General features: G+C 37.3%; 3 protein-coding genes across 4 annotated transcripts; 2 read left to right on the top strand and 1 right to left on the bottom strand.

Annotated features, from left to right (window-relative positions):
* Positions 1-40: 40 nt before the first annotated feature.
* Positions 41-8,865, bottom strand: LOC141839161 (DNA excision repair protein CSB). The gene is made up of 7 exons (XM_074726840.1): positions 8,791-8,865; positions 8,512-8,708; positions 7,013-7,567; positions 6,478-6,880; positions 3,231-4,696; positions 1,174-1,572; positions 41-1,079 (listed from the first exon to the last, which is right to left on the bottom strand). Exons 2-7 carry the CDS (start codon positions 8,602-8,604, stop codon positions 408-410), a joined length of 3,588 nt encoding a protein of 1,195 aa, XP_074582941.1. The 5' UTR covers positions 8,605-8,708; positions 8,791-8,865; the 3' UTR covers positions 41-407.
* A 1,599-nt stretch (positions 8,866-10,464) lies between these two features.
* Positions 10,465-11,702, top strand: LOC141837090 (bidirectional sugar transporter SWEET14-like). Its single transcript, XM_074724556.1, has 6 exons — positions 10,465-10,516; positions 10,582-10,618; positions 10,716-10,926; positions 11,010-11,171; positions 11,260-11,379; positions 11,454-11,702. Exons 1-6 carry the CDS (start codon positions 10,465-10,467, stop codon positions 11,700-11,702), a joined length of 831 nt encoding a protein of 276 aa, XP_074580657.1.
* A 4,729-nt stretch (positions 11,703-16,431) lies between these two features.
* Positions 16,432-21,748, top strand: LOC141840726 (DEAD-box ATP-dependent RNA helicase 5). Of its 2 annotated transcripts, none has more exons than XM_074728789.1 (6): positions 16,432-16,685; positions 16,770-17,291; positions 17,399-17,487; positions 19,353-19,452; positions 19,631-19,876; positions 21,487-21,748. In XM_074728789.1, exons 1-5 carry the CDS (start codon positions 16,536-16,538, stop codon positions 19,823-19,825), a joined length of 1,056 nt encoding a protein of 351 aa, XP_074584890.1. In that variant the 5' UTR covers positions 16,432-16,535; the 3' UTR covers positions 19,826-19,876; positions 21,487-21,748. The 2 variants fall into 2 exon arrangements, with proteins under 2 accessions (XP_074584890.1, XP_074584889.1); XM_074728788.1 differs by having other exon boundaries at positions 21,484-21,748.
* The last annotated feature ends 814 nt before the right edge of the window (positions 21,749-22,562 follow it).

Genomic DNA, 22,562 nt, shown 5'->3' with positions numbered 1-22,562 from the left:
TTAATTATTACTTGTAAATTGAGGAACGCCAATTCTTTCTCATTTAATTTGTTGAGCTCCACCAAAGGGTTGATGCTCATATAAATTTGTTGAGCACATTGCTCGTGACTCTAATGCATACGCTACTAGCTTTTCATTCTGTTGGTCCAAAGGTTGTAATGTTTCTACCAGTTGAATTTATGCCCTTCTGTAGCTTTTAGCAGGTCTTGAGAAGAATGCCAACTCCAGATCTTGTTCAAATCCCAACCTTGAGAAGTTGAATTTTACAATTCAAAATCGCAAAGCAAGTGTTACTGTTATTATGTACAAACTAATTTCCTAGCTCCTGCTTTCTCATTGAGTAACAAAAATAAAAAGGATGCTTCACAGTGTTAGGTGATCGAATAAAGCTGAATTTCTGGCTGCTACTACCGGTATTCTGGTTTCAAAACCCATCTTGAGCCACCAGAAACTTTTTCTAGAGTGGCAATCTCTTTGAGAAGATTTTTGAAGAGAGGCAAATCTTTTGACTGTATTCTGTCTTTGAAGTGTTGTGTTATGCTGGCAGAATCGCTCTGCCCACCTCGCTGCTGAATAAACGTGCAGAGCTGCCTGATCATCACCTCGGGCTGCACTATCATCAGTCTGTTGGAAGACTTTGTCGACCGACTGCTTTCTAGATTTCTGCTTTGGTTACTAAAAGAAGATGCCAAATCCAGATCTTGTTCAAGTGCATCAGTGATGGCTGTTTCTTGAGTTCCCCGGATCTTAGCTAACAGTTCAGCTGATGATAGTGCCTTGCCAGCCATAGCTCCAGCTGAGAAACCATTTGGTCGGCTAGTAGATGCTTCCGTAGGCTTTGTTGGACTCAGCAATTGAGTGTTAAAAGTAGAGCCAAACCGGCTCCGGGCAGATGATGGTGCTCCAGCAGCACCAGATCTTCCAGTCCATGTTGGAACAGCAAAGCTTTCCCTGGCCCGAAGCATCCGGGACTCCCGCAAGGCTTGGGCTGCCCTCTGTGCTACTTGGGAAGCTTGCTCCTCCAGCTTCATCTTAGCATCATCACTGGCGTTCATAATGGCATCATGGTTCACTGCGCTCTGAGGATAATAACCAAGACAAAAAAAAATTCATTAGGCATTTCATTGAAGGATAAAAAAAAGTTGCACATAAGGGCAAACAATAGGCACTTACATGAATACCATTAGCATCCAAAAGACTCCTCAATATACTTGTTTCCCCGTCAATACAACCATTATTTTGGTTGGTGTTCTCTTCTTCACCAACCGAGGGAGATTCTTGTTTTCCATGGTTGCAAATGTCACCTCCTAAATTTACTACTTCTGATAACTGACTGAAAATATTTGACGTCTCAGTAGAATTCCCCTGTTGGTCATCTTGCAAGGTGAATAGATCCTTCATGTCTCTGGCTTTAAAGAAACGTCTTTGTTGAGGATTCTTCAGAATCTTGTTGGTAAGAAAATGTTTGTAAATTTGCCTATGATATACTTTCTCCTCTATAGTTCCACGAGTAATTAATCTGTAAACTGTTACATCTCGGGTCTGTCCTATTCGCCAAGCTCTTTCTCTTGCCTGCTCACCAGAAACTGAACTCAATATATATTGAAAAATACTAGTTGAGAATTTTATGTTATTTTATTTTTTGACAATTTAGATGCATGTCTACAGTTTAATACAAACATCAATTATGATATCATTCGCTCCTGGAATACACAAAACATCAAGATGGCGATTCCAGGATAAGTTACTTTTTTGTGATACAAAGTTAAACATGTGTAGTTACTCCCTCCACAACCTGGTATATTTTGAGACACATTTTTCCTTGAACAATTGTATTCTTGATCGTCAAACAAGAAGAGGCTAGAAGGTTCTTTAGTTGCTACAGTTGAATTGATGAACTAAAGGTTGATCTGTCATTATGATCCACTGAGGAACCTTGAAGTCTATAACTATAAATGTGAACTCCAGAAACCTTACTATTATTGATAGTTTGAATTAGTACAGCTACCCTTTAACCAAGGACCAAAATATAAGTCACTATGAGGAATGAATCTTATCTGCTCATCATCCAGTAAAAACACACTACAGTTAAATGAGGTGGCCATTCAAATCAAGCAAAATGAAATTTCAAACTCTAGATATTTCAATCAGTAGATATTTGAAAAACAAGATAGAATGGAAATTTTTGGAATGGTTGATGTGCAAGATTAAATTAAGCCAAGGTCCCAATCCCAAATATCCAGAAAAAGGCTCAAGGTCATCTAGCTCCAAACTAGTTATTCAACTAATTGCATAGTCAATCTGGCAATCAACCATCAAGAACAACCTGCAGCAAATTCTGTCATCATCCATCTTCACAAAACATCTACACAACCACATAATGATAGTAAAGGGCACATGTCGTCTATCATCAAGTTAACAAGAGAGAGAGAAAAATTTATAAAATTTTCTACTAAAAGATCATATTCATTCCATAGGGTGAGAAGAGCTTTAGCCTACATTATGCAAATTTTTAATGTCTATCTTGATCAAAAGATGGACATTAAAAACTACAGAAAGAGAAGGGAAAAATGCTAATTCTCAGTATCTATTGTGTAATTTTTTTATATTCAAAATGATTATTTATTAATCAAACAATCTTGATTATAACATAATTCATAAAACAGAAACTCCAATGATCTTTCTAAAACAAGGTATGAACATAAAAACACATTAAGCTAATAGCACAATAGCCAATCTTGGCTTCCTCTTCAAACTTCCCCCAAACAAATAATAATAAAAATCCCAACTATTTCAGCATAAAACGGGTAGACTGTTTTTTTAGTAAGAAATCCAAAACAAACATGAAAATGATATTCCTGGCATCAAGAATAGATCAAAAGCAAAGGTTCCAAATTTTATCAACAAGTGATATCCTTAAACATTAATTAGAGTGAACTAGCAGTGGTATTTGGGAACTGAGTCAATTACTGTACAACCTAGCCAACATAAAGGGTGTCAATGCTTATCTGAAACTTGATTAAGTCAAAAACTGTAAGAGCTAACACTGTTTCTTCCCTTAAGAGAGATCTAAAAGGCTCCATGACATAAAGTGAAAAATCAATGTAAATAAGTTTCCCTTGACCTTCAAAGACACCATAAAACTAGTCAAAACAAGAATGTATCTATCAGACAATTTCATCCAAGTAGGAAGAAGACATGGATTCTGCATTGTTAAAGGATTTGTTTACCTGCATATCAGTTGAAGGATTCCAATCAGGATCATATATGATGACCCTATCGGCACCTGTTAAATTTGTCCCCAAGCCACCAACTTTAGTAGTTAAAATGAAGATGAAGACCTCCCCTGAGTTATTAAATTCATCTATAAGTGACATCCTTTGCTTTATAGGGGTAAGCCCATCCATTCTGCGATAGCTATGACCATTTGCAGCTAGAAAGTTCTCGAAAATGTCTAGCATTTGTTGTGTTTGTGTAAAAAGAAGAACCCGATGCCCTTGTTCCTTCCAGACCTTAAGAACTTGTGAAACGACTTTCATCTTTCCACTACGTTCTAGATTACCATAATCTGGATTGCCAGTAGCATGTTCTCTTTCTAATAAATCAGGATGATTGCATATTTTTCGCATAATATCTATTCCATACAATGAGTTTCTTCTTCCATCAAAAATTTGCTCCACCTCAGAACTAGCAAGAAATGCTCGATAAACAGAACGTTGCTCTTGTGTAAGGCTGCAGAAAAGGACATGCTCTGTTTTCTTGGGAAGGTGAGCATTCACATCAGCTTTCATGCGCCTAAGAAGGTATGGCATGACCAAATCACGGAGAACAACTGCACATCTATATGCAGTTGATACTTGCAGTGGTGTAGCATTAGCATATCCACCCACTGTAATTGGAACTGCAAACTCCATCTCAAAAACAGGCAGAACACCTAGTTTTCCAGGGAACACAAAATCAAAAAGAGACCACAGTTCTGCTAGTTTGTTCTGAATTGGTGCACCAGACATGATTATGCGATGCACAGTTTGTAGTTGTTTGCAAATTAAAGTTATTTCAGCATTTGGATTTCTTATTCGGTGGCCCTCATCCAAAATGGAATATCCCCATTCTATGTCGAGCAACTTCCTGCCCATAATGCGTAATTGTTCATATGTAGTTAGAAGCAAACCTGATTCTGATCTCACAATCCGGTCAATCATGTCTTCCCATCTTTTTGTTGGTTTTGCAACACGAGGTTTTTCATTGTCACTGCCTATCGAAGATTCACTATCATAATCACTTTCACTAGATTTAGATGTTTTTTGTTCACTAGGAAAGTGTGCAGAATCATGAAGTATCTCAACTTCAAAATCAGGGTACCATTTCTGAACCTCCCTCTGCCATTGCCTAAGAAGGGTTACAGGGCAAACAACAAGACTCGGTTTATACAATTTACTATAATGAAGAGAAGCAAGAAATGATACGACCTGGATAGTTTTTCCCAGGCCCATCTCGTCTCCTATGATGCCTCCAGCTCTTTGGCAATGTAATTCCCACAACCATTGAACTCCCACTTTCTGGTAGTCAAAAAGTTTTGAGAAAATAGCACCAGGAATTTTTAAGCCTCCTTCAAGGATAACACATGATTCATCCATACTTTCTGCCTCAACTTGCATCTCACCCTCATAATCAGAAGTTGCATCTCCATTTGAAGCTTCAAGAAAGGATGACAGATAGCCTAACATTACAACTTCAAAATGTCCAGAAATTTATGCATCCATGTTTGATGGATTAATTTGCATAAGTGCCTGGTATTTTTTTGATACAACTATTGAATGATAAAACATGGATTATTTATAGCAGATAAATGATTCAAGTTTGGAGCAAGAAACAAGAAACAAAATGCTGCAATTTCCAGTCTACCTAAAAAAGGCACCTACTACAAGAAAAGAAGGAAGATAACAGCATCACCACACCTATGGCATATTACTTCCATTGTAAATAACAACATCTAGACAGAACAATATCAATGTACCAAGAATGTAAAATTTGAGCGGGAAAAAATTGAAATAAGACAGATTCAGAATATCATATTAAGGAATCTAACACCTCTGTAAAATGTAGGTATAGAAATAGAAAAAACCTACGATTTTGTTGAAGCATAATATTTGTAGACCTATAAAATAAATCATGTAAGGAAGCCACTTTAACTTTGTGGTCTGACAAAGGCCAATCTCATGCAGCATTTGTATTAACGCATAGTTAGCCTACTGTTTGAAAAGAAAGAAATGCATGTGATCTGGTTCACTGGTGGTTCTCAAATTGCACCAGGAAACCTTATAAAAGATAAAGCATGTACACCCTAGTTTGATTTATGGCTCTTGGTTGGTGCAAATTTCGAAGGATTGTCCCCTACTCATTGGTTCTTGGCTGCACACAAGTTAGATTTTTCCTTTTCTTCAATATGTTACAGTAGGACTCCTCGAAGAAATCTCTGAAAATTATTTTAATTTTATCAATCATATTATTGTTATGTAGTTTGAATTTTGCTTCCTGCATGTCATGCCATCAATAATCCTATTTATCATTCATACCAATCTTTGAGTGCATACATCTATCAGGTCTTGACATCCATGTCAGTGTGACACATTCCTATTTAGATTGTCCTACTGTTCATTCAAGCAGTTAATAACAATTATATTAAGCTAACGAAACAAAGGAAATTAAAGTGACTAAATATTTCAAATACCTAACAAGCACACAACATGGTCAATTACTTTAGCTACGTTTTGGATTCAGTGAGGGTTATGCTAGATTACAGTCCCTCAAACTGCAGGTGTTCAATCATGCTATTACAAAAGAAAATATGTGAATTTTAGGCAAGTCTCAGTTAATGTATTGGGATTTTTAATCATATTATTGTTATGCAATTTATTTTTTTCTTCCTGCATGTCATTTCATCAATAATTCTACTTATCATCCATACCAATCTTTGCAACTTAGGTGCGTACATCTATCAGGTCCTGACATCCATGTGGGTGTTACACATTCCCATTTAGATTGTTCTACTGTTCACTCGAGCAGTTAATAACAATTATATAAAGCTTAAAGAAAGGAAATTATACAAGTGATTAAAATTTTTAAATACCTAACAAGCACACAACATGATTGATTGCTGAAGCTACGTTTTAGGTTCAGTGAGGGGTATGCTAGATTACAGTTCCTCATACTGCAGGAGTTCAATCATACTATTACAAAAGAAAATATGTGAATTTTAGGCAAGTGACAGTTCATGTATTAGGATGGACAAGTTCAGTTCACCCATTTATCCAAGCAAGTGTTGGAAATTTAAAGATATAGATTGAGTCCTATTAATAGCTTGAGACTTGCAATGTATGGTCTCCGATTAAATTTAACAACTTTATGATGATAATTACATGATCATTATGGAAAATAGAAAAATAGAACATCATTAGCATAGGACTGATTGCCTACCGCATCCACTCCATGACTTCTGCTTTGATAAATCTTGTTTTCTCCATTTCTTGTCAGGTTTAGGCCGTTTTAGCCGTTTGAGGTTTCTTTTTTTCTTATCCAATTCCTCTGTTAAAGACCGTGGGTGCTTTAGAGGTGCTCTAAGCCTTTGAAAAGGAACTGTAGGCGGTTCAAGTGCCGGTAAAGTATCAGCATCAAGTAATTTAGTTGTTGGGCGAGTTGAAGCAATCTGGTACATTGACTCTGCAGCTTTTGCAATGCTGGTCAATGCAAGATTTTCAACTGAGCATTCCGCAGAAGCTTCTTGCTCAGTTGAGGTTCCTGGATGTTGAACACGTCGTTCAAATCCTTTAAGCTTGTGAAAAGGGGTCAATATACCCTTTCGAACCAATTTATCCCTCTCCTACATTTAAATAGTAGATAATGAGTGTAGGTCATTGCATTAGCCTTAAGAACTATTACTCAAAATGAAGAGGGCTCTTCCAATGGGTACAGGGAAAAAGAGAGATTTGCTAATAAATGAGGCAACACGTACAGTTTCCATAAACCCAGAAGATGATGCATCAAGGGCAGCATCAAAATCAACATCTTCATTATAAGAAACAGCCTTTAGAGATCGTCGTGAAGGCCTAGTTGACAGTTCAATTGTCTTCTTTTTCTTTTGATTTTCTCTAACTAACTCTCCAAGCAGCTTGTCAGTCTGTTTTCCGTGCTTGATATCATCAAAAGCACAATCACCAAATGAAGAGATTTCTTTTTCCAGTTGTGCCTTTGCCTTCTTGAGGCTTCTTAAACGATCTGACACAAGAGCCTGTTCCAGACTTAAGCCATTGGAACATTGAACATCATTTACAGCACTCTCCTCAACTTTGTCACCACCATCACCATTTTGATCACAAGTGTCATTTCCATTATCTGTAATGCATTTAATCCTATCAACGCTAGAAGCTACTGCATCAATTTCAACTTCAATTGCCCGTAATTTATTGCAAAGTCTAGTTCGTGAAGTTGATAAAGAAGTTTCATCATCAGGCTCGTGTTGTCGGGAACTTTCATCAGGCTCACTGACATAATTGGCAACACATTTTGCCTGCATAGAAGCATGAAATTTGTTAAGTTCAAAAATATTTTACACACAACTCTATCCCAATTCCATGGTTGGATATTGTTCAAACAGATTTGAATTTGAATTTTCTTTGTTTGAAATTGCAAATTTCAAAGTTAAAATTCGATACTAAACTAGAAAAGATTTGAATCGAGTGTTCCAGTTCTGGTATGAACTTTTGGTATAAATTATTTTGCAATTATCTTCTCGATATGTACAAAAAAAAACCTACAGGTAACTGTTTGTAGAAAATTTAGTTAAGAAATGCAAGTTGCTCTAACACTCAGTTGTTTGTTTCCTTGGGCGTATGCTACCTTGTCCAGCAGGAATCTGTTAGGCACTATAATTAGGGTGTAACATTAGAATAACAACCAATTTCCACTTTAGTCATTCAACATCTAATTGAACCAAGCGGAGAGAACTCCATGTTAACTTTGGACTCATCAGGAATGTTCTCTATAATCCCAGAAGCCTATTAGACCCAACAAGCAATGCAATGAATTTTCAACATTTCTCCCTTCCCTTTCTTTTCTGTGCCCTTTTCTCGCACTCTCATTACAGAAACAAAAAAGAGAAAATTTTAATCTCTGCAAGTTGCGTCCTAATTAATATTTTTGTTCATTAATCTAAAACATAAGGCTACCAGCGTACTTGGTATTATGATCCTAAGATATGTGGATTGACACTCACTTAAATCCCGCTACAGCTAGTCGATATCCTTGTGTTCGATACTTGTGACCTTACTTGAACAGAATCTAATGTGTCGACTAGTAAAACTATGTTCAGCTGTGTTAACGAGCAAGCAAAACTGTCTTGATTACTTAACTCATTCGAATGTGTTTCTTTGCAAATTTATTGCATTCTAGTATAGCGTCAACTTTTTTTTAGAAAACAACAACCCAGCAAAGGGAAACAACCAGGCGCAGTACCTGTGAGATAATTTCCCGTTCGATGTCTTCAGGATTCGCCGATGAAATGCCCAAACTGCTCAGCAAAAGCTTATCCTCGTCGCCTTCTTCCATATTCTCAAGCGAGAGAAGGAAGCCCCTTTCAGATTAACCCGGAAGGGAAATCGAACGGAGGCATCGCGAAGGCCACGAAACGGGCGGAAAAAAGCAGAAATCTCCTGGGAATAACAAGGTGGAAATTTGTTAAAACTAAGCAAAAATCGACCAACATCAATCCGAACAGGAGAATCGGCTTCGAACCCTAGAAAATGGATCCCAAGCTCCGATCGTCACTCCGACTTCCCTCAGGCCTCGGGTCGAACGGTGGTCGACGGCCACGGCGAACGAGGCCGCAATTTGAGGACGGTTTAGTCAAATAAGCAACAGGTGAACCGGGTTCAGATCCATGTCGATAACTCGGAGCCGAGTCTAACTGCGGCCCATGCGGCGCCACGTGCCTGTTTCTTGATCAGCAAGGCAGGCAGCAACGATGAAATATTAACAAAATTTGAGACCGACAAATTGCTGGAAAAGGCTAAGACCTGTTCTTGAGAACAGCACTGGAGCATAATGGCAATCGAGACTCATTTCTGTGCAGAGTAAGAGGAAGAAAAACAAGTGGTTACATCTAAAAAAGTCATCTTAGATAGTTTTTCATGCTTCAGTGAGTTCACAATCAAATTTCTGAATCAACAACTTAACCCAACAATTGTTGCTGGAAAATCCCAGAATTTATCTTTATTTTTGGTATATTTAGTATTTAATTCGATGAGCATTAGTGATCAGTCATGCGAGACCCAAAACAAATGCTAATGATTGGGGAGAGAGACCTGGATTTGCTTGTTGGATCTCTCCTGCTCTTCCTGCGAAGGAGGCGCGGAATCCTTGTTTCCAGCTCGCTTTCAGATGCAACAAGCTAACTAATTTAATGACGCAAACTAATCGAATCGAATTGGATGGAGTTAATAGGAACAAGCAGGAGCAGAGCAGAAGAGAACAAGAAGAATCGGCCTTGCTTTTGTCTCCCTCTCACCTTTTTCCTTGCTTTTGTAACCGCACAAAACACACAACGCTTCGAAAGAAAGAGAACTAACGCCGCAAGCAAGCAGCGAATTAAGTTGATCGGAAACAAAAACAAAAACAAAAACCATAAACAAAAAAAAAGGCTTCGGAAATTATGGCCAAAAGGAACAAGATTTCTCGAGGAATATGGCGATCTGCTTAAACTGCTCTCATTTGCTTGCACTGCCGTAATTCATCTTTTCAGAAAGGAGAAAGGCCACTCGTTGTTGATTAAATTCCACTTCATGAAAATGTACAGCTCTATCAAATGTCATAGCTAGGACGTAACAACAGAATAAGAGTTTGGGTTGTTTTCTGCTACATCCAATTCTCATGCCAAATGTGATCTGAAGTTAACAGAACAGGAATCCAACAGGATGTCCATGGATAAGCCATTAAAAAAGAAGTGTATGAGCCATTAATCGATTGAGCAGAATTGGCTTCTCATTTTAGTGTTTTGAAAACACTAGTTACAGTTGGGGTATACACTAGACTGGATCCATGCAGAGGATGCAGTGGCAACTGCTAACGAGTGATATCATGTGTGTCTCCCTTAAAACGAGTGCCTCACATGACTCTTATTCTATGCCTTTCTGCTCGTGAATTGAAACGTAAATACAACAAAAAAAATGATAAAATGAAACGTAAATTGAATTTATTTTTAAAATATAACCCAAAAGTGAATCACTCCACTGCTTCGGCTATAAAATGGTCCTTCCTGGCACCTCACAAGCTCAAGCCGTGCAAACCTGCCCCATCACCACTCTCGCATGATCTCCCACCCTCCTCGCACTACCTTCTCTTCGTTTTAGTGCTTAAGTTGAGTTATTCTTTGCTGTTTCTGAGGAGGAGGAGGAGGAGGAACTGCGAGAGATGGCAGGCTTATCTTTACATCATCCTTGGGCTTTCACCTTTGGAATTCTAGGTATTCTTGATCTTCCATGCAATCACTCATTTGACAACATATAACTTGACTTTGATCATTAACAGGCAACATCATTTCGTTCATGGTGTACCTAGCACCACTGTAAGTCCTACCAGCTCTCCTTTGTTAATGTTGGTATATATATATATATATATTGTTTTACTTCTGTTCCAGTATTGAATTGATCAATGGCGTGCAGGTCTACGTTCTACAGAGTGTACAGGAAGAAATCCACAGAAGGATTTCAATCGGTGCCTTACGTGGTTGCTCTTTTCAGTGCCATGTTATGGATCTTCTACGCCTTCCTCAAAACTAACGCGTATCTTTTGATCACCATCAACTCCTTCGGCTGTGTCATCGAGACCATCTACGTCCTCATCTACTTGTTCTACGCCACCAAAGATTCAAAGGTAATCCCTCGACCATTCTCATTTACATCGACTCGGATCGTATACATGAAGAAGAATACTTATCAAATTACAATTGATTGCAGGTATACACTATCAAACTTATCGTGCTTCTGAACGTGGGCACCTTCGGCTTGATCCTTCTCTTGACTCTGCTTCTAGCAGAGGGCCCGAGAAGAGTTCAAGTTCTAGGATGGATCTGCGTTGGCTTCTCGATCAGTGTCTTCGCAGCTCCCCTCAGCATCATTGTCAGTATATTTACATGTCTTTTTAGAGAAATCAAAGAAAATTTATAACGCATATATAGTTTAAAGAAAGAAGGGATGACATCTGCAGAGGCTCGTCGTCAGCACAAAGAGCGTGGAGTTCATGCCATTCTCGCTCTCTTTCTTCCTCACGCTGAGCGCCATCGTCTGGTTCTCGTACGGTTTGCTGAGCAAGGACATCTACGTTGCGGTAATCTATTAATTACTTAATCAATAATTAAACTGTAAACTGCTAATTATTTAGTTAATAAATACACTTTTCAGTTACCGAACGTCTTGGGGTTTATCTTCGGCATCCTTCAAATGGCGCTCTACATAGCGTACAAGGACACGAAGAAGGTCAGCGAGCTGGCGCCGGAGCACGTCATAGCCATCACCAAGCTCGGCGGCGCCGTGGAAATCTACACCATCGACTCTGTGCCGCCGGCGGACGCCGGCGAGGCAGCGGGGCTAGCCGATCGGGACGCGGGCGATGAAAAGGAGAAGAAAGAGATGAAGCATCTTGAGGTCTGATGAAAGGGAAATGATGTTGCGCTGCGGTACATGCACCTGCAGACGCACCGACATTAAGAAGCAAGAAACTGAAACTCTGTCTTCTCATTTCTGTCATAAGATTTATCTATTAGATTACAAAAACTATGTTTGCTGCGGATGTTTCTTCTATATATAACATAATTATTTAGTTCCAATTCAACTCTTGATGCTCGATCGATCGATCGAGAGTACAAATGGCGGCTTCAGTTGTGGTGGCTGCCAAAACAGAGCAGCGTTGCGTAGCTTTTCCATGAACGCCATCGTATTGTCGGATTGTGTTCTTCCTCCATGATTTTGTGGCGAGAAAGTTGTCAGTTAAGAGTAAGAGATACGATGGTGTATGGCGTCAGGGATGTGATCTGATCTACAACTGCTTAGTTTCTGGTAATTTGTGTTGTAGTTTTCTGGTTGTTGAGCATTAAATATATAGCAGATATAATAATACATTATTAAAGGTTTAAGAATAAAATAGCCAGAAAATAGATTTTGAATTTGTAAAAAAAATAAATTATGAGCTGACGTGGAAAATAGTTAAGTCGAGGTGTTAGAAATTAATTTAAGGGCTGAGCTGAATCGAGTTAAAATTAAAATATTAAAATTTAAGGGTTTTTTCGCAAATGATAACGGATCCGAGAACGTTGATGAGACTGAGTTCGTCCATTTATCATGAATAATCAATATTTTTTTTTTCATAAAATCGAATAATAATAATAAAAAAAGCAGAATACGCCATCGACAAAAGGTCGCTATGCGACGGTAAAGAAGCCAGGAACAGGAAGCATGGCTAGGGTTGAAGCGGAACGGTGCGCCGTGCAGGATGACGGCGACGACGAGCGCCGGGGACAGAGTCTATCACTTCGTCGTGCTCCCGTGCGGGTCACTTTTCCCGACGTTGCTCGCCGCAGGTCCCAGAGCTTCCCCTCGCCTCTCAAGTTGGAGAACGAGGAGGGAACCGAGGACATGAGCCCTCGCAACGTGTGGCAGGTGTTCCCTCCTCTTCCACATTTTCCCTTCTGTCCTGCTTCTCTTTCTTATTTCTTGCCGATCTGTGTTCGCCCATGTTGGCGGTGCCTTCGAGGAAAGGAAATTGACGATTAACCTGTTTGTCGAGGAGTATTCTTTTAACTAAGTATGCTATTTCTACCATCTTGAGCAGCGGAAACGACTACTTCAACTGTGGTGTTCTTTTCAAGAAAAAACCCATCCGTTTGCAGTTAGGCATGTTAGGGACGTTTTTCATATTCTAGAGAATAATGCAGAAAGAGGGAGCTTCAAATCTTAAGTTTACACTATGTTGTGAATTATATGCGTATAAGGTTCTGTAATTTATAATGAGCCTACGGTTTATTTAATATCCTTCATTGCAAATTTGATTACGATTCGATGGAAAATTTCAGTATAGTGTTCTACTTGATCGGCCGACTTTATAAGTTGCTGATGGTCATCACCTTCAAGATAGCTCTGTTTGTTTATTGTATTTTTATTAGGTTATTATTTTCTCAAAATGCTGCTGACACTAACCTTATTTGGAATATCCAAGATAGCTTTCTAGCCATAGCAGTGGATCATAATGAAGCTCCTTCCTAGTGTATCAACCACACTGTAGAAACTGCTCTCAGCTACTGGTGTTTCTTTTCAGCATTTGTTTTAATTTGAAGAATCATGATCTGATAGAACAATTCCTGTTTACTATGTCTTCTGCAATAACAGCTTTTTCTGCCTTCTATGCAAACCAACAAACTCTGAACATAATTGAGACAACAATCATTTGTAATGAGAGATGAATGAGGAGATGTAACTTGATGGTAAGTTGGGCCAGTTATTAGCTGCAGTGCCAGGTAGGTTGGAAGCCAGAATTGGAGGCTGATATGGAATATGGGGGAAGAATACGATGAGAAAAAAACATATTAGTTATGAGATAAAAGATGTGCATAACAATTTTACAAAGAGCAATGGCTAAGACTTGTATGGGAATCCACATCTTTTCCACTTAAATTGGGTACCTAATAACCCAATATCATGTTCAGGTAGTGAAGTTGGATAGGCAAGTTTGGTTCCCTTATTGTACATTATCTCAGTTACCTGTATGCTATACTTATTCAGCTGAGTATCTGCATGATTAGTTATTATTATTATAAGCTGAGTTGTGATAAACAGTAAGAACCTTGACTGAGTTAGCTAGGGTCATCTCAGGACTATTACAACTGTACTGAGGTTTTCATGACTTATTACCTATTAGTTTTGCACCTAAGATCAAGTTTATTGTTCTTTTGATTGACAAATTAGCTCACTGTCTATGTGCAAGATCTTTTTCAAGAGTTCCATTGAGATTAGCTTTTGTTGATGCTAAACTGTTTTTTTGGAATGAGATTTTGTCAAGGTTACTTCTTAAACTTAACTATGAAGAGAGACCCTATAAACTAAAAACTTCAGTGGTTACCATTTTTGACAACTAAGTATGGTCCTATTAACGAATGCGATTAGGAAAGGTTGTCTGAGATAACATCTATATGTTCAAAGGATATTCTATGGAATGATTATATGGGTATAATTTGATGATTAATAGTGTGAAAAGGCAGCAGTGACTTATGAAGGCTGACAAGAAGATTCAGATTACCTTAATTATTAAGTATGGAGGAAAAGATTTATTTAGCTCAGTCCAAATAAACAGGACCTTTCGATTAGTTGCAGCTATATTTGACAATGAGGGTGTGCATCTTCCTTGACAGAAGAAAGTGACAAGTCCCAGCTGAGTGAAGTTGGGATTTGATCTCATGTGCTTGTGCTGCATTACCTAGACCCTTATCGATTGAATAAGTGAAGCGGCAATATCCTCTTGTTTCACCTCATTGTAGACGTTCACATGGAAAAATTGTAGCAAATAATGCAATTGGGGGTGCTATTATGTGTTTTACACATGTTCAAGTTTATATATGATGCAAAATCCTGTATGTGAAAAAATAACTGATATATGCAGTGTAAATTTGACAGTTCTATTTTTGTACTTGTTATTAACTTTAGTCTATTGACATAACATTGAAAAGCAAAGAAAAAAGATGTCTTGAAAGTAGGATAGTGGAGTAGTTGACAATGTTTAATGTATTCCATCATTTGGTTAATCATACTACTAAACGACAATATGAATGGAATTTGCATATTACAAATTAGAATAGGAAGATTGAGAAGCTTGCTATTTTCTTAGTTTTCCTCATTTTCTCATGTTTTTTATGAGTAAATACGACACAGAATCCCCAGTACATGATATATATCAATGTATTTTTTCTTGATAGATGATGTTTATTCCCTTTTACTCCTCTCTGAATTTCATACAGAAAATGTTAATTGGAAGCTTGAGAAAAAAAGAAGCAGCTTTATCTGCTTCATTCAAAGCGTTCAGGGAAAGCTGTTGGCGATGATTATCTTCATCCAATACAATCTAACATGCATACTAGAATTTATTAAAATCGGTCGCATTTGCCATTCTGCTTGAGATTCATTGTTGCAGCCATCCTTTTCATTTTTGTGGTCCGATATTTGACCATCTAGTATCCTTTTGGCATGTTGGAAGATGTTTCTCTCTGCACTAATAATTTGGACCTCACCTTTTGTCAAGATTGGATGTGTTTTTGATGCGCTTAACTTTCTTGTGTCATTATCATATGCCAATTTAGGATGTCTATAAGTTGAAGTATGTGCATATATGTTTTGTCAGTGGCACTGCCAAATCAAAAGTGAGTACCGGTGTATATACATGTGCATTCATATGATGAATAATTAGTGAAGCACACGAGTCACTTGCCCTGATCTCCTTTTACCTTCAATGCCTCATTCACTGAACCTTTTTCTAGAATTTATACTAGTGTGGGGTAATCTAGCTGGTTTCAAACTTCTATTCGAATAGGCTTGCAATGATGCATGCAATTCCACTAATTTCATGCTCAGATTGCTGGATGTTTTATTGTTTTCATGATTTATTTAGTTATTTGTTTGACTTCAGCTTTGTCTTATTTATTTATTTATTCTGATTCAGGTTTATGCTCTCGGAGGATTCATGATCTTAAGGTGGTTGTGGGCTCGTCGGAGGGAGAGGAGCAATAGAGGCACCCCAAATGAAGATTAAGGATGTTAAACTAAATACAGAGAGAAGTTTGTTTCGTTTCAGTTTGTTTAAGAAATGATCAATTGATAGCATGCCTTTACTATTTGACCGAATCCTTATTTGACCGAACTTCAATCTAGAACATGTAATGTGATTGCAACCTTTGATCGGTTTAATCTGTGTCTTTTCTAAGGAATATAGCATGAAAAAGTTCAACATAAAATCAACATAACACATTGCAGATAGTGAGTTTCATATTCATGCAGTGATATCTACAGGAATGCTTGAGTGTGTCATATTATAAACTTTTTTATGTTATATATCATTTCTCTTTTTGAAGGTACGTTTGCAATCTACAAGGTTAAAATAATATGATGCAGAATGAAACCTTAATGCCTTATTTGTAAGCCGTAGCAAGGAAAGGTTGCTCAAGTTAAAAAATAAAAACTGACGAAAGAAAAGCAAAATTAAAAAAAAAATATTTTTAAAATATAGGATATTCGTTTAACGATAAAAATGTCTTTTATTTATTTATTTATTTTTCATCTTTGGTCTTTTGGGAATTTTGACTTAGAAGTCATGTAAAACTTGAAATTTAGCCCCAGGAATTCTAGGTTTTGCAGGAAGCGGAAACCCTGGGCCCTCGCCCTCCCTCCTGCGCCTCCTCTTTGGTTGCTATCCTCGAAGCGGTTCCCTCTACTTGGCTGCAAACCATGGCGAAGGGAGACGATGTGGTGAGGCGGCGGAGGAATAAGACCAACCGCAAGCGCGCTCGCAACAGTGAATCCGCTGTCTCCGCTCGCGTCGCCGCCATCATCGCCGCAAAGCGCCGCCGCAAGGACGGGAAGCGTCGCATCTGTGAGGTTCCCGCTTCGTCTTTTTTGCTAAAATTTTGTCTGTTTTTCTGTTTTTTTTTTTATCTTTAGACATCGTGTGCCTCTTCGCAGGTGATGTGCTATAGCCTCCCGACTCCGGATGATCCCTTCAACGATTTACATGGAAAGAAGTCCAAGAAGACGAGGCGGGAGCCCAACACGAGGAAGTCCCCTCCCCTCCCTGGAACTGAGAAAAAAAAGAAGCAGAATTCTGATGCCCTTAATAGGGTGGACCAACCTGATAACGATTGCTCCGGTGGAAGCAATGCCTGGGACTCTAACTATGGTTCTCTATCCAAGTTCCTTATCCTGTGCTTGAATGCCATACAGGATGCATGGAAGGAGCAAGAAGAGGCGTGTAGCGGGAGTCCTGATGGGTCTCTTTTGGCCTTCGACTGGGGAGTTGAATTCTGGAAGCGTTGCTCCTCCGGTTCACACATCATTGAAACCAGTGGGTCTTGTGCTTGCAAAAAGAAACTTGCTTGGTTGGTATCTACAGCTTCTGATATTATTACAAGAAAGGAGAAGCAAGGGAATGTTACCGCTAGCCCTTTCCTCCTCTTCCTCGTGCCGACACAGGAGAAAGCTATGCAGGTTGTCTTCTTCTCCCCATTAATGGCCTATTGGACGTTGCTTTTCCCTTGTTAGTTTATTATTTTAAGCCGATTTTCCTGTCTTATTTCAATCGTATTAATATATAGGTAAGGTCAATCTGCAAGCCATTTAAATCTCTGGGAATACACACAGTAAGCTTGCATCCAGGTACTCCGCTAGATCACCAGGTCCAAGGGTAAGTAATTTCTTGTGCGTTAATTCTTGTTGCTGATCACCTATGTCCATTAGATCCATTAAAGAATGTGATATATTATTATGATTTAGTTGATTAAATAAAGTTAATAGAAATTTGAAAGATCTTTTATCTTGGAAAATAATGATGAAAAACCACTAAAGGAAACGTTACATTAAGCAAGTTTCAAGATGCAGCTTATGATTATTTAAGATTTGATTGGCTATGTACATCTTTTACAGGTTTTACAATTCAAATACCCCTTTTGAAGGTCAAGTCACATGAAAGCTGAGTGGTAACCTCAAGAAAGAAAGAAAGTTGAATATTACAGAAAAATAATGAGAGAATTGGTAGATGAGAGGTTTTGAGGGAATGCATTAGCTTTGTTGCCATGTTAAAAAGTTTGATTGACCTTACATAATTCTAGTTTGAGGTTAGACTTGTAGTAATTGAAAGGTAGAAGATCTCCAAAATTTTGAGGTCTAGTTTGTTGATAAATATATTGATGAGTGGAATCAGATTGAAAGGTACAGTTAGTTGAAGATTTGGATTCAGAGATGGGAAATTAATCCAATCTCGACTCAATTCACTCTCTGTGGTGTTGTACATCTGACACCAAGAGAAGTTATAGGCAATTTATCTTAAATAATTTTCAATATGTTGCACCAACTCAGTGCTTCAATGACCTTTGAATATTTGTGTTCCATTTGTTTTGAAGAATAAATTAGTCATAGAAGAAATAGAGATAAAAGATGAATCTCATACTCATAGAAGACACAGAGATAAAGATGAATCTCTGCTTCATGTTTTTGAAAACTAGATGATATGGAAGTTTAACATAGAGAGAGAATTGGATTGTGAGGTCGGAAATCAATCTTGACAGGGTTTCAATCCACTCTCCATAGGTTCATACATTTAATACTAAGAGAATCTAGGGGAAGTATCTTGCTATTTTCTATGTGATGTACACACTTCAATAATCTTAAGTTCATATTCCATCCATTTCAAAGCATTAGATTAGTTATATAAAAAGTTTTAAAACTATTATGCAGGTGGTATGCGGTAGGCTCACTACATAGCTCATGTTCAATATACAGGGGATATTGCACATGAAATAAAAAGAAATGTCAATCATTTAATGTAAATGACATGAAATAAAATAATCAATGTCAATCGCAATGTAAACTAGATCAGTTATCTAAGCAACTTGCATATAATTAATATCTAAATGTTTATAATTCGCAAGTGTTTAAGTTAACACTCACAAGTTAAAAGTTATAAACAGGGTAGCCTCAGGTTTAAGCCCTTTAGTGTAATCTAAACTTATTCAAAGAAACCACATACAGTTTTCTAACTACAATATGTGCCACCATATCTTCTTAGAAATCAGACCCTTAGTCAAACAAAAGGTACATAGGGATAGGAATGAGTCTGTGCTTAATATTTTTCATGACAGGACATGGAAGTTTAACTAATTGAGTTACTAATAGAGTTCTCCATCCACTAACACACTCTTTCTTTATGCTGACTTTTACATTCCACAGTATTTCACATTCCTGTGCTATCTGCACTCTGATTCATCATCCCATGTCAACTTTGATTATTAGGAATAAAATTCCTAACAATATTAAGTTCAGACCAGGTACAATGAAATGGCTGTAATATAGGTATGAATTTGTGTGAAACACATGGGGTCACTCAATTTGATTGAAGATATTACATTTTGGTTTGCTTACTGTAGTTGAGGAACTTAATTATGCTTCCATGCGTCTAGTCCATAATGTTTTTCAGCAGTCATCTCTTCCTCTGTATTTATTAGTAGGATGTAGTTGTTTTGTTCATAAAACCTGTTTTTTATTCTACTACAGTTTAAAAGGTTGTGAACCTGAGTTCCTTGTATCTACACCTGAGAGGTTACTTGAGCTTGTTTCCCTAAAGGCTATTGACATTTCTGATGTATCATTACTGGTAAGTACATTGTCTTTTAATCCTTTCATGTATAAGTGAATTGTTTAATTTTATTGAATGTAGTGATTTATCTCTAGCTCTCATATATACTGTGCTGATGAGTTTTATTTTTTAAAATAAATTTTCGTGATATTGCTACTTTCCAATAAATGGTGCTTATCATTTGGGTATTTTATAGGTACTTGATGAACTTGGAACCTTTTTAGACCTTGGCTTTCTGGATAAAATTAGTTCCGTGAGAGAAAGTGTAACTGGTCATCCTCAAGTAGTTATCTTCTGTGGCAGCAGCAGTGAAACTTCTGCATCAATTGCTCAAAATCTACTTACTGGGCCAGTTAATAAAATCTGTAAGAAGGATAGTACATCAGATTAAAATGCACTTTTGTCTCAGCACGAACTGAAAAAAACTGAGCAAATAGAAAAGGTATATGTTATTATCTGCACCTATTTTTATTTTCAGTATCATAGAGGGTTAGCTATTATCAGTACCTATTTTTATTTTCAGTACCATTATATCTTTTCTTTCTATTTTCCATCAGTTTTCTTGTTGTGATACAACCTAACAATATTATGTTGAAAGGAAAGACACTTAAATCAGACAACATATGTCTTACTGTTTCACATGAGAGTTCCTCATAAACTTTGAGATGCAGTTTTGATTGCATGTCTTATAAATCACTTATCATCCTTTCTTCATTTTCAGATGTGCTTTATCATTTTTTTCGTTGTCATATGTTATTATCCCTCACATGTGTTTGACTACTTGTTTTCTCCATCTCATAACGCCAAGCAGTGGCAAACTTTCTCTTAGATGTATTGTATGTACTTATCTTGGCTACTTTTGTATTTAAAAGGTTATCATGCTATTCTCTTGAGTTAACTACGTGTCTTCTTCTCTACCTATGTAACCTTCTTTGAGTCCATCTCACCATCTTCTTTGAAGTCTATAATGGAGGTATCATCTTCCCCTATAAGTATATCACCACCAACACCTCAACCATTGGGGACTTGAAGACTAATGGTCAAGATCATATCATGATTATTCCTTAAAAACTCTTTCGCTTTACCAGCACCATCCATAGTCTCAGATCCTGCCTTTGATTTGGACATTCCTCTCTTGCAAGTCATAAATGCACATCTACTTTCTCCACATATTCCTTATGTTTCTCTGTCACTTAGTTATTCTGCTTTTCTTCTTTAGTTTCACATCTATTCTGAGACTATGATAATGCCACAGTTTGTTAATCAATATTGGAGGTACACTATGTAGATAAGATATGGACTTAATGTTTTAATGATAGCCCTTTCTTATGATAAATCTAGAGTTAGCTGTAAGTGGGTGTTTACTATTATATGCTAAAGGCATCTTTTTAAGGTAGTGCAAGGGCTAAAGGCTCAATTGGTGGCCAGCGGATACACTCATGTTTATGGTCTCGACTATATTGACACTTCTCTAGTGAATAAAGTTGTGTAAATTTGGTTTTTTTGATTGATTGTCATGTACCAGTATCCATCTGAAAGGGAGATGATCTTATGTTTAAATTAAGTTTCTATATGGGCCAAAACAATTTCTTAGTGTGAAATTTTGTAAATTCAACTATAATCTTTACCTTAGATTATTTGAAGTGCTTCAGGCCACTTTATCTCTTAGTATGTAAAGTGTTTTTTTTTTCTCTATGATTTATATGGATAATATGAGTATTACTCCTGAAAGAATACAATGAAATTTTAAACTATGGGTCCAAGCGTCTTGAAGTACCTGGCATAGGGGTTGTTTGTTTATCTCGTGCCAACTGAATACAATGAAATTTCAAATCATGTTGGAGTACTTGCTTGTCTCAAGGGTTAGAACTTGCCTTTTGTTGCTTATGAGGACGTATAGTTCCAAACAGGAAATGAATTCCATATTGCAATCTTTGTTCATAATATTAAGTGAATCTGCTGACATTTTACTTCTTCTCATGTAATTTGTTCATTTATATATATATATATATTTTTTTTTTATTTTATTTTATTTTATTTTTTTTGCAGCAGAAAGATTTAGGGGTTTCTTTAGTGAGCAAGAGAGATTAGAATGGAAGATCCCAGGCTATTTGCTATCATCGTCTTTGCGCCTCTTTCTACCACAAACCTGTGTTACAGTTACTGGAAACCTTCCTCTTTATGACTCTTAATTTTTGGCGGCTTCAGATGCGAACAAAACTGTATGGAACATAAATCTCATTATTTGGTTGCTGTTTTTGGAATTTTTTTTTAAGGTGTCCTGCAACATTTATTTTTTAGATAAATTATATGCATGCACATTTATTTTATTTTCGATTTGCCAAATGTTTTAACGTCTTGTATCTATGCATTTTGTTGATATTAGCTGACGACGGATCATGGAACCCGTGGTTCCTAAGGGGGCACACGTAGAGTTATAAAATGATGCAATTATTAGGAATTTATGTTGCATTGCGCGGGTAGCAATAGTAAGGGTGGGTTCATATATACTTGGACTGATGAACTGTCTAGTGCAAGTGCAACCGACGCACAACCAATTTATTGCTTCTTCATAATTGTAGCTGAGAGGTTTTGTGGAATGATAATTATTTCAATCTTAAAATTGGTAGCATTAGGAATGATAGAATGTCGAGGTCATGATTCGCCACTAAATAGTTCCATGAATAATTAATTGTTCGTGCATTGTCTAGATTCGCCACTAAATAGTTCCATGAATCAGATTCGTCTAAATTACATATAATGGGTTATTTTTCAACCCGTTCAATCCATCTGACATGTCATGCCAACTACCCAGTGATTTTGATAGTTTAACCTCCGGTTTGATTTTCAACATATTGCTTTGCATAATTTCCCCAGTGTAACAATTGCACCACAAGAGTTAATCGAGGGTATGTGAACAAATAATTGATTGGATGACTCGTGTAATGCAGTTGTTGTGCCGTGAAAATCAAACTAGCTGAAATCAGAGTCGAAGAACAGGACATGTGAACAAATTCAGCAGGCCATTGTTGAGTATTGCTTGGGATTGTTCTTCGATGGCAAGAGGAATATGAAAGATATTGCTATCATTATTAGAAAATACAAAATACAGAAAGTTTTGACAGACA

The sequence above is a fragment of the Curcuma longa genome, chromosome 11 (assembly GCF_044706935.1).
Source record: "Curcuma longa cultivar G26 ecotype Majalengka, Jawa Barat chromosome 11, ITB_CL_G26_1.1, whole genome shotgun sequence".
In the NCBI taxonomy this organism is placed as follows: Eukaryota; Viridiplantae; Streptophyta; class Magnoliopsida; order Zingiberales; family Zingiberaceae; genus Curcuma; species Curcuma longa.
This window is presented reverse-complemented; position numbering and strand designations above follow the sequence as displayed.